The sequence below is a fragment of the Rutilus rutilus genome, assembly GCF_951802725.1.
Source record: "Rutilus rutilus genome assembly, chromosome: 17".
Taxonomy (NCBI): Eukaryota; Metazoa; Chordata; class Actinopteri; order Cypriniformes; family Leuciscidae; genus Rutilus; species Rutilus rutilus.
The window spans coordinates 35,877,167-35,895,318 of NC_140230.1; the positions used below are offsets into that span (position 1 = coordinate 35,877,167).

Below are 18,152 nucleotides of genomic sequence, written 5' to 3' on the forward strand. Positions count from 1 at the left end.
CCCAGAGACTCTCACCTATTCACTTGTACAGTAGCTGCTGGTAAAATCTAAAACTAGACACATCCTCAAATCCATTTATACAAATAATTTAAAAAAAGCCCATAAAGGGCCGGGCCCCGTCTCATAAGATCCTGTTCTGTACAAGCAAATAAAATATGAGCTCTTTAAAACATCCATTTCTCTTAACAAAATAATCTGATCCATTAAAAGTTCACATAGCAAAAAAGGTAACAGATCTCCATATATATATATATATATATATATATTTATATATATTTATACTGTATATACACACACACTATTTTGGCAGACAGAACGAAAAGTAGTTCTTTATTGTAAACAGCTCTCTTCTTTCCTCGCACGACCTCTCGTTACATTCATGGCTCCAGTTCTGATTCCTCTTAAAGTTTGTGCTTTGAGGAAAAGGCCTTTGAGAAACACTCGGCCTCATCGACACCCACCTGATCCCGGGACACGGGAACACGACGTTAGACGAGGCCTTCGGAATCGTCCTGAGGGTCTGAAATCTTTCCAAATGTGTTGGGTGCACACTGACCCGGGGAGAGAGGACTAATGGGATTTGACGCTCCGGTTCTCCTCAGTTCTCCTGGTCTGTGAAGTCCTCCTCCACGACTGCTTTCTCCGGGATGGCCTCCAGACTGGGACGGCCCCTGGACTGAGACCCCGACGAGGGTCCCGCTCCGCCTTTGGACAGGTTACAGGTGAGCGCGGCGTAGTGGATCTGTTTCAGGTTTTCCAGCACTTCCGCCCGGGCGTGTTTCAACAGATCGGCCTGACCCTGAGAACACGAGCAGAGACGACTTCACTCACACACGTATTCTAGCGGGAACGCTGCTCTCGCTCATGCAAACACTTCATAGTAGCTTTTTTTTTTTACATAATTTTTGGGACATTTTGTCAAGTACAAATATTTTATTATATATTGTTTAAAATTTGCATTAGTTATTAAAAATATTATTCTTTAGTTTTACCTAATTTGCCAATACATCATATTAGTTTTCCTTGTTTTTGTTAATTTTGTCAATTACAAATAATTATTACATAGTGTTTATATACAGTATGTATGTATGTATATATATATATATATATATATATATATATATATATATATATATATATATATACACATACACACACATATATATACACACACACATATATACATATATATACACACACACATATATACATATATATACACACACACATATATACATATATATATATTAGTGCTGGGCAACGATTAATCGCATCCAAAATAAAAGTTTGTGTTTACATAATATATGTGTGTGTACTGTGTATAATTATTTTGTATATATAAATACACACATAAGCATGTATATATTTAAGAAAAATTTGTTATTTTTGTTTATAAAATATTTATATGCATGTTTATATATACTACAAATATATAAATACAGTATATACATGCAAATATTTCTTAAATATATACATGCATGTGTCTGTATTTATATATACAGAATAATTATACACAGTACACACACATATATTAATTTATGTAAACACAAACTTTTATTTTGCATGTGATTAATCGTTGCCCAGCACTAATATATATATACACACACTGTAAATAAAAAATATGTAATAATTATTTGTATTTGACAAAATTAACAAAAACAAGGAAAATTAATATGATGTATTGGAAAATTAGTAAAACTAAAGAATAATATTTTTAATAACTAATGCAAATTTTAAACAATATATAATAAAATATTTGTATTTGACAAAATGTCCCAAAAAATGATGTAAAGCTAAAGAATAAATATTATTTTATTATAAATAATAAAAATGACAAAAATGATTCAAATGAAAATGAAAATATAAAAATAAAAGCCAATTCTAAATATTAATAAGTATAATAATACAATATTAATTATATTATTATTTAATATTATTTGATAATTATTATATACATACTCATACACACACACACACACACACACACACACACACACACACGCTCTCTCTCACACACACACACACACACACACACACACACACACTAAAGAACATCACAATTTTGTTGAGATCAAAACTTAGAAGAGTGTGAGTGAATTTGTAGTGAATATTTTGAGCTTAATCCACATGCAGAAACACACTGTAACTCTGCGTGATGTATGTACTGTAGTCCTGCCGTCAGAAACTGATCAACAGCGGTCGCAGACACATATCTGAGTATCTGAGACACACTGATGAAAACATCAGGTGATCTTATAAATCTGGGCTGAGCCTTTGTGATTGGACAGCAGACGCGAGGAGGAACGATGCCATCGCTCGCCCAGTCGTTTCCAATACAATGCTTTTGATTGGAATAACAGACTTGTGTAAATCACAGACACATTAACCATTTAATTATCATTAATGTCTTTAAGCAAACCAAATCACCGCCTTAATAGTCTTTAATGGTGGTGTCACTTGAATCGATTCTGTCCAGCTGGCGTTTCAGTTTTAAATGATCTGGGTTTAAACATCTAATTTCCAATGGTGTGCATAGATATATATACAGTGCTATGCATAAGTATATATTGCAATAATTAAATAGTCCCACATCATCACATAGCCTTCACCATACCTAGAGATTGGCATGGGGTACTTTCCATAAGATCATCTCTCAATGCAAATCAAACTAGCTATTAGGCTAACTGAAATAAAACCATGCCAATCTCTAGGTATGGTGAAGGCTATGTGATGATGTGGGGCTATTTTAATTCCAAAGGCCAAGGGAACTTTATCAGGATGCATAGTATCCTGGATCCATGAAGTAACTGGCCTTTAAAAATAAAAATCTGCCTGCCTCTATGGGAATTTAACATAGGGGTGTACTCACTTATGCACCCTGTATTTTAAGGAAGAACATTTATTTATTTACGATACATTATTCATTCACAAAGAAAATTGGTGTCCTTAAAGGTTGGATTTTTCCTAATTTCTTTAATTAAGGCATTAAGTTCAGTTTGCAAAAGATGATTTTTTATTCCTCTTTTTAGTCAACTTTAGCATGGGTGTCTAAACTTATGCATAGCATTGTATATATATATATATATATATATATATATATATATATATATTTAATTATTGTTTTCATTTTTTAAATCATTTAAGCAATCATTTTTTTATGTCCTTTTAGCAAGTGGTTTTCTTGTTATTCCATTTATGCAAGAAATATTTTTTACAAAGGCTGTGTCTAAGTTGTGAATGGTCATTTTCAAAATCTAAGAGCCAGAGATAATGATGAACATTTGCTCTGATGAACTGAATATAATACATGAATAAATGCATTATCAGTAACTGTGATTGGTCTTCTTTCTTGCATTTATTTGCATATTAAATAGTGACTGGTATTGCATCCATTTAATCATCTATAGCTGTCTTTATACAGCAGGATTTCATTTATGCTGAACAAAATGTCGGATGTTTGTACCTCAACCTTTAACCCTGTTCTTTGGCTGCGTTTCGTAACACTAGATTTGCATTTCTTCAATGAAATACCCCAGTTAACGGTGCGGTTTTGATTTCTACTACTTGTTGTGTAAGTTTGTGGTCCACAAAACTGCCGCATTGGTTGTGAAAATATTATATATATATATATATATATATATATATATATATATATATATATATATATATATATATATTCAAGATAACATCACAGCATCTTGAAACACATCTGAATGTTAAAATCTTCTTATGCATGCAAATTAGAAGGGGAATAATTTCCCACAGGTGTTCATGTTTCCTCTGTGATCACCTTCAGGATTGTGATGTTCCAGGTGAAGCTCTCGACAGATTTGTGGAGTTTTCTTCCCTTCAGTCCTTCCTTCACCGCCATGTCATGCAGATTCTCATGAAACTCCATCGCTGAAACGACAGGTTCAGGGGATCAGACGAGCACTGGGCTTTAACGTTTCTTCTGCTGCATTTATTCGATCAAAAATACAGTAAAATTGTGAAATATTATTATAATTTAAAATGGCAGTTTTCTATGTGAATATACAGTAAAGTGTAATTTATTCCTGTGATCAAAGCTGAATGTTCAGCATCATTACTCCAGTCTTCAGTGTCACATGATCCTTCACAAATCACTCTAATATGATGATTTGATGCTCAAGAAACATTTATGATTATTATCAGTGTTGAAAACTGCTTTGTATTTTTGAGGAAACCGTGACACATTTTATATTTCAGGATTCTTTGATGAATAGAAAGTTCAAAAGAACTGCATATAATTGAAATTTAATCTTTTTTAACATTATAAATGTCACTTTTGAGTAATTTAATGCATCCTTGCTAAATAAATGTATTAATTTCTTTCAAAAACAAAAGAAATCTTACTGAGCCCAAACTTTTAAACGGCAGTGTAAATCACAACAGTTTTTGTTTGCAATTTGTTAAAAGAAACCATAATTTCATCACTGTAACAAAGAAGAAGTTTAATGATAATGTTAAACATTTGATGTTTAAGAAGAAAAAAATGTTTCGCATCAGAACTAAGACAATAAAAATCCACGAACAAGAGAAGAATTGTAAATGATTAATTTATATACACAAATATAACAATACATAATAAATATACCTACTGCAATCATTTTAATACATGAAAAGCTCATTTTCTTCAGAGTTTTGAATCCATTAATTTAAACCAACGGTGTGAACTGGTTGACAAAAAATTTATATATATATATATATATATATATATATATATATATATATATATATATATATATGTTATCTTACTTGAGCTGTACTTAATACTTGAGTGTTGAGACACAGAATCATTGCAAATATATTCAATATATCCCCACAACAGAGAACAAAACTCGAACTTTGGGCGAAGCGATCAGGATGGTCAGTGTGAGAGAGTTTGACTGCTGTTCAAGCAAGCAGAAGCTTTTGTACTTTGACAACTTAAGATACCAGCAAAGAAACTCTGGGATGTGGGCGCATGGTTCAAACACACACACTCACTTCCCGTCACGAGGCGATTGTCTTCTGTAGGTTTGGATTAAAGCCTCGTGGGAGGCGTGAGGACGAGGCCTATTGTGTCGTACAGCACATCATTGTTAGTTTGGGTAAATTGCGAGTTTCTCCTTGAGCCGCGCGGCACAAACATGGACGGTAAACGCTTGTGACATGATCAGAAAACAGGTGTCTGATACAGAAGGAGAAAGAGAGGAATAAAGCGATGAGAAGATGCAGGCGTGGGCACAGCACACACACATCCAATCCTTTCAGACTGCATTAACATCAAGGCAACCAACACAGAAGAGATTTGTCACCCGAGAGCCGTTCTGTTTCTGTCTTTCATTCGCAGTGATCTGAAGAACGGACACCGAGGAGAGGAAACAACGCTTTTTGAGTGATGTTTGTTGTGCTGAATCTTTAAAGTGCTTTCTTTCCCCAGATATCCTCTTTCATGCAGTGTGTAATAGAGCTGTTTGTGAATGTAAAAAGGTCTGCAAAGTTTTAAAGATCAAAGATCTCATTTCCCGTTACAAACCTGCGTAACAATGTAACACATTTGCATAATGCCAGCCTGTGGTCTTGATTGGCTGAACAGCGTCTCTTTGCCCCGCCCTCAAACACTGTAGTTGTATCTGAGACTGGAAAAGTTTGGTTGTGCTGTTTTCTGAGCCGTATCCAGTCAGCCAATCACAACAGACTGATCACACCAATCAGAGCAGAGCAGCTCACGGAGAGGCGGAGTTTAGAGAGACTGAATCTTCAAACTAACCGTTTCAGACTCTTTGAGAAATGAGGTGATTGTTGAAGTGTTTTTTGACCTTCACTGTCAGAAATAGGGGTACAGTAGGAGTCCATTTCTGTCCCCCAAGGTACAATCTACACCAATGCACCCCATAGGGCTTATTATTGGATGTCAAGGTACATATATGACCCTTTTTGAGGGTCAAAAAGCATTAAAAGGTACATTTTATGTACCGTTTCTTTTAAAGGTGAAGGTACAATTATGTACTTTATTTTCTGAGAGTGTTGGATGCATGTCAACTTATTGTAGGAGATTCCAAAACTAAATTAGGAACTTTTGAAATTGCATAACAAAGACACATATATGATGCATACCGCACACATACAGCAAGATACGGGTGAAAATGCAATGTTTCAGTCTGACTGGCTGGTTTCTATTTCACTTCTAGAACTCAAGATGCGCATGCTTTTATCTGTCTGCCAGGAAACAACGCTACAGTGAACACGTGATGAAGATGAACTTGCATTTTAATCTTTACAAGTACAAATAACCCACAAGTGAAAATCCTGACATAAAAGCCCATATGATGTGTATCTGACAGACACTATATTTGCAACATCGACACCATTATTGAACTGAACTGAATCAACAATGAACTGATCTGAGCTGAAGAACGACACTATTGTCTTCTGCTGCTTTACAGATGAAATTTAATTGAATTTTGCATTATTGTTGCATAATTATATTATTGTTTGCAACTGTTATTTTCCAGTTTATTAATGCGAAGCTGCTTTGAAACGATCTGTATTGTATAAAGCGCTATATTAACAAACATGTAATTCAATTAAAATGCATGCTATATTCTGAAGTCATTCAACTGTTTATGTGCAGGGTTATTACTGTTAACTAAAACACTATTTCTGCTAATTAATGCTAAAATAAAATATAAACATTAAATTGAAAAACTTAAACTTAACAAAAACTACAAATGTTGCACATAACAAAATTACTAAAATGTAAAAATAAAGGCTAATTCAATTTATAATAAAAACTTTAGTATAGTATATAATAGCATTTGTGTGAGAAAAAGACTACGATTTAAATTAAGACATCAAACATTTAACCATAAGGCATCAGAAGAGATTTTTTTGTCCTTTTTGGAGATTGAGACATGCCTTTTCCCAGGAACACTTGAAACTAAACAGCAAAAACATGAGAATACTGCAAACGGCAGCACATTTACATGCATCAACTTGCACATTTGCTGTTCAGCAACTTGGCATGCACAGTTAAGAAATGAGGAGGAATTAGGAAGGATAGATAGTGTTACACCTCCTCAAAACCTGAAGGACCATCAATGGAAGCGTCTGTCAAACCTCACGCTGTGTCTGTGTGCGTCTGAGAGCTAAAGCGCCTGTAAACGTGCTTTCGGTTGAGCTGTGACATCCTTCTATATACAGCTGTGCAAGCCATCCCACAGCTGTAAAGCTTCACTGAAAGGAGATCAACGACGGTCTCTAGATGCAGATCGCTGGCCAATGAAGCGGCGCACAAGCCTGGGGGAGACGGCGCTTGACTTCCTACAAATAGAGCAATAATGCTCAAGAGGGGGAAGCCATTACTGTGAATAGCACAAGCATATTTCAAGATGATTTGCATTCGTTCCTGACGTTACTTTCACACTCTGTTAACCTCAGCGTTGGTGGGCTCTCGTGTCTGCGAGCCCCTCGGATCTGACGGGCGGTAAGTAAGGAGAGGTTCTGCCGGGTTAATGAAGCGTGATCGTGCCGAGGAAAGCGGCCAATGGCACTCCGACTTCATGGCAGGGGTTGCCTAGCAACATACTGTAGTCTGAGTGGGAAAACCCGGGATGTCATTCCACACGTCTCTGTGAAGGCACGCACTGAGACACAGTGCAGACACCGTGACAGAAAGCCTCAGCCCCCGGATGCACGTGTGAGGGCGTCAGCGTGCTTCTGAGGCACTTCATAGCCTTTTATGTGCTTTAAATGACTTAATTTCACAGAAATGGCTGTAGTCTGGCACACCGCGCAGCTATATGCCTCATGCAACGTCTGTCAACCGCAACAGGAGTGACTGCAATGAATGCAACTTGCTTTTTGACAGTGCATCAAAATATTTTCATGCAAACTAAGACATGCAATTTTTACTGCATTTTAGATGCACAAATAAACCTTTAAACAACTAGATTACACTAAAGCAGTACACAAAAAAAAAAAAAAAAATCTTCTTTTGTGTTAACAAATGAGAGCAAGTAAATGATGACAGAATTTTCATTTTTAGGTGAGCTATACTTTTAAACAACATTCCCATTGACGTAGCCTAGATATGCAGTAGAGTTGCACGATTAATCGCCGAAAGTTCACGATCTCATTCCTAAATGGCAACGATTCACCTGGAATATTAATAACGAATCACACTGGAATATTCAAATCTGTGTTCATGCTGCCGCTGATCCAGAGAGAGCAGTTGTCATGCATGAAACGGTTTCACAAACAGTCTTTTCAACCGCACAGTATCGTTATTTCTGTCACAAATATTCATATTATCACAGAAGTACTGGGATGAGTTTATAGTTCGGATATAAACACTGATGTCTACGGTAGCGATCCAAATAGAGTAAATCACCTTTATTATGCAAACTGGTATTATGTTATCATATTTTTATCGTAATCATATTTGTTTTAGCACAGATAGTTATTTATTATAAGTTATTTACCAATAGCGGTTAATGAATCCGAAGTCTCACAAATTCACAAAAAATAGCTTGCTTGCTTTCACGTTGCAAAATGTACAATTGCATTGCAAGAAAAAAAAAAGCAGCTTCCATTAGCCGTGTTGCAAATAAAAACTAAAACAAGCAAATTCAAAACCATAAAGCATAATGTTTTGTCATTACTGTATGGAAAAACTCACTGGCCAACTCGTTTAAAAACAATGCAGATTATCGTGATCATCTTAATACACATGCAAATATCTCTATTTGAGTATTTACTCTAAGATACTCTATAGAGTATCTTAATACTCTATTTTTGTCAGCTGTTTTGACCCTGTATGTTCAAAATGTGGTTTTAGTCTGACCAGAGTTCAGCATTGGGTTTTTTAATATGGCGTCTAGTTGAGACCCTGCATTCTGTTCTCTATATCAGTGTCAGTGTTTCTGAACTCCCTGAAACGCCTCCAGTGTAGTCTTGAGTTTCTTCCGGGAACGAACACGTCACAATATTCCTCATTTAAATAATTAACACGCAGAATAAAGGGGCGGGGCCTGGTTGAGTTAGTTAGTGGTGTGTTAAACTGGCGGTTATGGTAAGGGGCGGGACATTTCCCAAACACGCTCGAAGCGCTCGACCAATCACAACACACTGCTCCAGCCGACCAATCAGAGCACAGTGTGCTTTTCAGAAGGAGGGGCTTCATAGAGACAGGAACTAAACAGAGCATTACTGACAGACTGGGAAGAAATGAGCTAAAACAATGGAGAATATGAGGAAAATAATGCATTCAAGCAGGAAAACCTGTTCTAATGGAGCCCAAAAACAACATCAACACTTCGAAAAAAGGCCCCTTTAAAGAAAATCACAAAATTCGACTTAATTTCATTTTGTGGAAACTTCTTTCCATGGTTTCAGATTAAACCACCACCACCACCACACCACCCAATCTGGTCCCCTCAGTGGGCCAGTTATTATCCCCTACTGGTAAAATGTGGAACTGCACCATTATGGAGGCAAAAAGCATTGTTTTCTTGAACTAAAAAGAAAAGCTAATTTGGTCTGCATGAACAAATCAAATCCACAGCACATAACCACAGCCTCCTTACAAGCAAGCAACTCCCGCTGGCATCAGGGTTATTGTCAGCGCACACATTTTCTAATATTTATAGCAAAAGTATATCCTCCATCTCTTAAATAACTGGAGCAGTGGCCAGCACTGCTTTACTCAAAAGAGAGCATGTTATTTACTCTGCCTGTAGATCAATACTTGCTAGGTCTTTCGCAGTGGCCAGTTTTGATTATACAAGCATGTCAATGCCAGAGTTTTCCACTAGATTCCATGGGGGAATGGGCAAGTATTGACCCACTTTTCCTATTCACGGTTAGCAGCTTGAGCTCATCACACTACAGCTCCATCAGTCCAGCTCGGCCTCCAATCCGCCACACCTCAGTGAAGTAAAGCTACCTTTCAACCACATTTATCAATGAGCCAGGCAGAGATGGGCTTCTTAAGAGAGACAAGAAACCGCAGATTGATTTACGGTGTTTACTGCAGATTAGACAAAGCCGTTCTCTGTGCGCTTGTGCTGGGACAAAAGACAATGAATATTTGATGTGGCCACAGAGTCTGAAAATCAATCAAATCTTCGTGGTTACGGCTTACTTCTAATGCTCGATATTAAACTGCATTAACAGTGGTGAAAAATTACAGTGTTAAGCAGAAGAAATCAAAGATGGAAGTGGCTGAGTGATGGTTTTATGATGAAGATGAACATACATTTTGTGTCAAAAGTCTGATCACTTAGAAAAGTGACAGTAAGCCTTTCCTTGACAAGCAGAATGTTTTTAGGGATCAAGTTAAGCGCCAACATTTGCTACTCAGAATTAGGAGTATGTTTAAATCCTCAACACTAAGTATGAGCAACGGTAATAGTGAAGTGAAGGTGATGCATGTAAGATTTTTAACGTTAAAATACATTCTCTTATCTCAGTTTAACATTAAGCATTATTGGTTATCTCCCTTAGAAGATCTCTTTCCAGCTCAACCAATAGCGAGAGTTTGGGGCGTGGCTACTGTAGAAGATGAGAGTTTGGGGCGTGGCTACTGTAGAAGATGAGAGTTTGGGGCGTGGCTACTGTAGCAGGCAGAGAGTTTGGGGAGTGGCTACTGTAGCAGGCGGAGAGTTTGGGGCGTGGCTACTATAGCAGGAGGAGAGTTTGGGGCGTGGCTACTGTAGCAGACGGAGAGTTTGGGGCGTGGCTACTGTAGCAGGCGGAGAGTTTGGGGAGTGGCTACTGTTGCAGGCGGAGAGTTTGGGGCGTGGCTACTATAGCAGACAGAGAGTTTGGGGCGTGGCTACTGTAGCAGGTGGAGAGTTTGGGGTGTGGCTACTGTAGCAGGTGGAGAGTTTGGGGCGTGGCTACTGTAGCAGACGGAGAGTTTGGGGCGTGGCTACTATAGCAGACAGAGAGTTTGGGGCGTGGCTACTGTAGCAGGAGGAGAGTTTGGGGTGTGGCTACTGTAGCAGTTGGAGAGTTTGGGGCGTGGCTACTATAGCAGACAGAGAGTTTGGGGCGTGGCTACTGTAGCAGGAGGAGAGTTTGGGGCGTGGCTACTGTAGCAGGTGGAGAGTTTGGTGCGTGGCTACTATAGCAGACGGAGAGTTTGGGGCGTGGCTGCTATAGCAGGCGGAGAGTTTGGGGCGTGGCTGCTGTAGTAGGTGGAGCGTTTGGGGTGTGGCTACTGTAGCAGGCGGAGAGTTTGGGGTGTGGCTACTGTAGCAGGCGGAGAGTTTGGGGCGTGGCTACTGTAGCAGGCGGATAGTTTGGGGCGTGGACAGAGAGTGTTTAGCTGCTGTGGAACCATGACTGATGCGTTACATGGGAAAGAAATTCAGCTTCAGTTACAGGAGTGTAAGACAAAATTCACAGCAATTAGACCTTCAAAGATTAAACAGGTCATGAACACGTCAAGGCATTGAGATGAAGCGCGCCATAATGGATGCTTCAATACAACATCATCAAGTACCTGTTCAGAAAGACAAATTTACCAATTTATAATGTTTACATTGATGTGTCAATGTTAGCCGCCTCAAACAGCTGTGTTGGGTCGTGTCAAAAAATTACACAGATGCGTTTGATGGGTTTATTATAAGTGAGATGCTCGCGCTCACTCTAGACAGAGTGTTAGCCGACTCAATTGCTTACTCATCACACACAGCAACACCTTTTCTTGAAAGTAGCCTACTTTTACCTGTTGAGAGTTGAGACATGCCTTCATAAGCACCCGTAAGAACTGTGATTGTGATGTTTAAGGAGGCGCAACATGAGAAATATAAATAGGCTTTATTTTTGCTGCAGAAACTACATACTTCACCTTTAACAGGCATCAATAAGGTTTATTCGTGCATTATTGAAGCCAAACAGTACACATGTGGCATTGAAGCCATTGGCAAGCATAATGATTGGCTTGACCAAACAAATGGCAGGTTATGCGTTTGGGTTGTGATAATTGCTCAACGAGAGAATATATAATGAAGTCTAACAGCTTCCTGTGCCAAGATTCCATCAGCTACGATTAATGAAACACACTGATAGCCTTCCGCATCGATCACCTGCCAATCACTGTCTCCCAGCAACAAGCCCAAGATGCAGAAAAAACTGAAAATGATTATCAATGTTTCCACTGCGCTTCACAAGGTTTTATGAACGCATTAGCACATAAACAGATAAAAGGCAACAGGAAAATGAGGAATCACAGCAGGAATGATGCACATTTCTTTCACTTTGCCACATTTAATAAAAACAAAAACTTGAAATGGTATAATTTGCTTGGGTATTTTTATTTTTTATTTATTTAGTATATTTCGTTTTTTAACTGTTTTTATATTTTAAAGTTTTTTTTAGAATAAATTTTGATCTGAATTGATTTGTGAGATCAAAAGTGAACGAAGCCACATCACTCACTGCATACTACATTGTACACTTCAAAAAAAAAAAATCAATGCAATTTCAAAAGGCCACAGATGCACCTCAAATTACATAAAAGCTTGATAAAACACACCGCCTTTCTTCTGCATTTGGTCGTTCCCTTTCATTTGGGAGCGAATGCAATTGAGCCTGATCTGTGTATCGTGCACCACTGATTGCAGGGCTTTGATAGGCTATAGATGTTTACCCTTTTAGTGCCCTGTTAATTAGAGATCAGAGCCAATGACTCTAATGAGAGTCAAAAAACCCTACATGAATGGTGTTTGAAAAGCATCACACAGGTGAAGAGAAAAGCATGCACAATGAGCCTTATACAACACACCGTGGCATAATTAGTTAATTCTCTTTGAGCTTTTTTAGTATGAACACACTGGTGTTTTCTGCACTCTATTACAGAGGAAACTGAGATCGAAGGGACGCGTCGATCGATTGTGTTCCAAGAAACATCCCTCCCTTGTGGAACACTGTGTCTCTCTCTTTCTCTCGCTCTCCTTCTCTCGCTCTCCTTCTCTCTTACGTTTTTTCATCCTTACCTGCTTTCTGGACTTGCAGTATTCGCTCGTACACGCCGTCAGAGTTCTCCAGCAGCGTTCGGTTGGTCTGGATCATCTGTGAACACAGGGAAAAAGGGACACGATTACTGTCGCAATCTGACGACAGCTCATCTGTAGTGGCCTGTAGCCTGCAGATACTCGTGTGCATTCAGAGGTCATATGATATGAACAGATATATTCCAATGACACAAAAAATTAAGCAAACGTAAAAAAAAAAAAAAAAAAAAAATATTGACTGAATATGGGTCATATAGTAGCTGTATAAATTACAGATATTATTACAGAGGTCATATGAAGCATAACAAATACATTCCAGCATCCCCCCCCCCCCATAAAAAAAATAAATAAATAAATAAATAAAATAATAATAATAATAATAATAATAATAATAATAATAATAATAATTATTATTATTATTATTATTTATATATATATATATATATATATATATATATATATATATATATATATATATATATATATATATATATGAGAAAAAATTAAAAATAAAAACAAAAACTAATTAGTATTCTGTACTACTTTTATATAAATTAATGTTTGCCTGAATATGGGTCATACATAGAGCTGCACGATTTGGGGAAAATGTCATATAATTCGATTATTGAGGTCAATATTGCGATATGCGATTGCGATATAATAAACAAATGGTTTCCTGAGTCAACTTGCTTGGTTCTCAAGGAAACTGCACACACAGATTAGTGATAATGCAGAAATGTGAAGCCTATTTCTCAACTCAAACTAGCAACAGCAACTAAATGATTGATAACACCTATAATGACCAATAAGCCATTGATGTCTGGATAAAAATGACATACACAAAATTTCAAACATTAATTATAGCCATCCAACATCACAGTGATTCCGTCATTGCAATTGAAAGCAATAATTTTTTTTTAAAATAATTTATTAGGCTTCAAAAAATATAACAACTTTTAATTTAGGTAAACTTCAAACAATTCTCACATAATCCCATAAAAATAAATAAACCCTCACGTTTCATATTTACCTGTGCCCTTCCTATCTAACAGGTAGGACATATACATAAATTGAATAAAGTTATCAAACAGTCTGTGCTGCATTAATTATAAATTATATATAGACTAATCCTTATTAAAGTTACAAAAGTTTTTTTCTCTATTCCCTTTGTTCTTTGATTAACTTTAACGGCAGAAGGCACGTTTCCATTACAGATTTGCGCAAAACTTTTGCGATTTTTTCTAAATGTCGACAAAAAACTATTGCGAAATGACGGCGTTTCCATTTACCGATGTTATGCGACTAAAACTCGCGATAAGTAAAATCATTCCAAAAACCATGGCAACGGATGTTGATAGGTTTATGTTCTATATCCCAGCCGCCGCACTGGCCATTATTATTAATCAAAGGAGATGTATGTGTGTTATCCAATCATTAATGGTAAGGAACGACCCTTATTATACTGTGAGCGGCTCATATGAGGAGTTTCTGGGTGTTTCTCCCTCATTTCTGCTTCCAGGTCTTGATTGTGGCATTTATTTGAGGTTTAGAATCCATTATTCCTGTAATTCTTTTGTCTTTTATGAATTTAATAAAGAGCTCTGTCTCGTATTCTGTCCAAACACACCGTTTCCATTGCAGTTTTGCGAAATATTTCTTTTTCGGATTGCCAGAAAAACCTCCTCATGCGAGCGGGAAAACTTTTTTGCGATAAATGGGAGTTTTTGCGAAATTGACGTGTTTCCATCGGGCGTATTTTCAATTCGCAATTTGAAGGGTAATGGAAACGCGGCTACAGATAATCAGTGGCTTCTGTGTACTGTTCCTTTAAGACCAGCCGCTGTCGCGCGTGAATGCTTTAAAAGCATTTGCATGAATAAGAGCGGGATCATGTAACACTAGCCAAAAATTAACAGATGCTGCGTTAATTGCGTTAGCCCTAATTTGTTTATTTCATATAAAATCGCAGCATTTTGCGTCATATAATCGCATAGGCTTGACATCGCGATTGCGATTGCGATATGATTAATCGTGCAGCACTAGTCATACAGTAGATATGGAAGATATTATTACAAATTATATCAGAGGTCACATGAAACATAAATACATTATAATCACCAAAATAAAATAAGTAAAACGGATATGAATAAAAAAATAGATAGATAGATAGATAGATGGATAGGGGATAGATAGATAGATAGATAGATAGATAGATAGATAGATAGATAGATAGATAGATAGATAGATAGATAGATAGATAGATAGATAGATAGATAGATAGATAGATATCTATAGATAGATAGATAGATAGATAGATAGATAGATAGATAGATAGATAGATAGATAGATAGATAGATAGATAGATAGATAGATAGATAGATAGACAATAGTATCCATACTACTTTTGTATAAATTGCAGGAAGACATTTTGTGTTTATGAATTTGGGTCATATATGTACTATACTGTCTATATGGGTCACATAGTAGCTGTATAATTTAAAGATATTATTACAATATTATATCAGAGGTCATATGAGCCATCAGCATATAGTAGTAGTATAATAAACATTTCTGCAAATTAATATATAAATATAATATATACAAAAGGTTATAAAACAAATGCTTATTCATTTTTTTTCCCAAGGTCAGCCGAAATACATCTATTTTAAGCCTCGTGTTCAACATAAGATTACTAGTTACAATGCAGAAGAGGAAGTTGATGGTTGTTGAATTAATGAGGAAAGTCATCGCAGGACAGGAAGTGGGGCAGATTACGCAATAGATCTGCTCTTTTGTTGAGCCTGAACCCACACCCTTCTAATGAGGCTAGCGGATTCCTACATTTAATTAAACACACACACACACACACACACACACACACATACACACACACACACACACACACTCACTCAAACTAATTCAGACGGACATCTCAGCACAGGGCCAGCGGCTACAGATCCTGCACCAAACCACATCATAAAGCCATAGTCCAGATCAACAAACTTTCCTTGAGAGACTCAACAAGCTGCCAAGAAAGGAAAAAAAAAAAGTTGCATTTACCAAAAGGCCTTCTTAAGGGTTCCTTACACACTGTGATCTTACACATCATGTCCTTTTTGCACTCTCTCTGACCCTTAGAAATAACCACAATTTTAATACTGCTAATGCATGTCTTTGCTCTATGTAATTTGCCTCTGTTATGATTTACTGGCAGTCTCAAGTCTCTGTTTAAGTTTATTTATGCAGATTATGCATATGTTCATTCTGACCTTTAGACTCTTAAATGTTGGCCCGCATCATAAAAAACAAAGAGTTTACACTATTTTGTAACAATGGCTGTTCAGGTGAAATAATGGTTAAATTATAAATAAATAAATAACACCCTTCATTCAAGTCACCTCAGAGCAAATACATAAATATCACAATGTATATTTTATGATTTACAGTACTTTTTAAAATGTTGGGGTCAGTAAGATTGTTTTTTAAAAGACGTATTTTCTGCTGCATTTATGTAATCAAAAATACAGTTAAAAAAGGAAAATACTGTTTTTTTGTGCTATTTTCTATGTGAATATACAGTAAAATGTAATTTATTCCTGTGATCAAAGCTGAATGTTCAGCATCATTACTCCAGTCTTCAGTGTCACATGATCCTTCAGAAATCATTCAGATATGATGATTTGATGCTCAAGAAACATTTATGATTATTATCAGTGTTGAAAACTTTTGGTTTTCAGGATTATTTGATAAATAGAAAGTTCAAAAGAATTTGAAATAGAAATCTTTTGTTACATTATAGATGTCTTTACTGTCACTTTTGATCAATTTAATGTGTCCTTTCTGAATAAAAGTTTGAATTTCCTTAAAAAAAAATCCTCCGGACCCCAAACTTTTGACAAGTATATATCAAATACGATAAGTTATAAGAAAATGATTTTCGCAACTTGTTTGTGGTGTCATTTCTATGACAATGATTCAGCAGACCTCGACATCTTGAGCAATTACTGGCTGGTGTGCATTAGCAGCGTCTGCTATGTTTCACTCGTTTCAACCGCAAACACACCAAGGTTGGAATTTAACTGGAGCTTTGGGCAAAAATGCCATCAAAATGTATAAAAAGCCCCCAAAATTCAAGATATTTGGCAAAAAAATGTCCCTGTATGAGTTCTTGTTTTAATATTCATAGCAGGATATGGTTAAAGGCACAGTGAGCAAGTTTCGCCACTAGAGGTCGCTTATTCAAAACAATAACAAAGCCGTAGCTTGATACGCCGCAAATGTGGAAAACTAGCCTATCACTGACGCCTCAGTGCTTGTTTGACACTTCAGATGCGGATTTTAAAACGATATGTATATATATATATGTTTTTACTATTATAAAGTAATTCATTTGTTGATTAGATGCGGCATTAGTGGAGAACGGCAGTATGTTTGCAGTCGAGGATAACATTAGTATTACCGTACACGGTTAAATCAGTCAGTGTGACAAAAACACACGCAAATGTTTAATGTCACGATTGGTATACCATCTGTTTGCATTAGTGCACATCCAGCTGGTCATTATCATGCATTCGTTTGGAAGCAGAGCTGCATATTTAAAGCTAGTGTCGTGAGGAAGCGAACTGATGTGATCATGCAGCCGAAAGATGATATGTATCTGATTTCAGTTCTTTTTCCGTCACTGTAACACATATTTTGTTATTTTGATAAGATAATCATCAAGTGTTCTAAAATAAAGTGTGAGAGTAGACATAGAATATATATAAGTGTCTAACTTCACTGCTATGGCCTTTGTGTAGATATTTAAATATGGCAATCTTTAAGCATGAATGTTTGGATTTATATGAAATACAGTAAGAGTCCATCTGTAACATTAACTAAGGTTATTCAATGTTTTAGAAGTATTGTTTATTGTTAGATCATTAATTTCAACATTTGCTAATACATTTAAAAGTTGTATCTGTTAACATTAGTTAATGCACTATGAACTAACAAATGATCAACGTATAATCAATATATTAATATTTAATATTAATATCTATATTTATTTCATTTAGTAAGTACAGTACATTTTCATGGTTCAGCTATGTTTTTTTAATGTTTTTATTAAAAAATATAATTTAATTT

At 36.4% G+C, this 18,152-nt stretch overlaps 1 protein-coding gene across 1 annotated transcript in view; it reads right to left on the minus strand.

Moving 5' to 3' along the window:
- Window positions 1-305: 305 nt before the first annotated feature.
- Window positions 306-18,152, minus strand: part of plcl2 (phospholipase C like 2) — a 56,899-nt gene continuing 39,052 nt past the window's right edge. Inside the window, exons 4-6 of the mRNA XM_084385484.1 lie at window positions 13,008-13,083; window positions 3,791-3,900; window positions 306-799 (exon numbers count right to left, since the gene is read on the minus strand). Of these exons, the coding sequence (XP_084241610.1) occupies window positions 599-799; window positions 3,791-3,900; window positions 13,008-13,083 (387 nt within the window). The 3' untranslated portion in view covers window positions 306-598. The remainder of the gene's footprint in view (window positions 800-3,790; window positions 3,901-13,007; window positions 13,084-18,152) is intronic.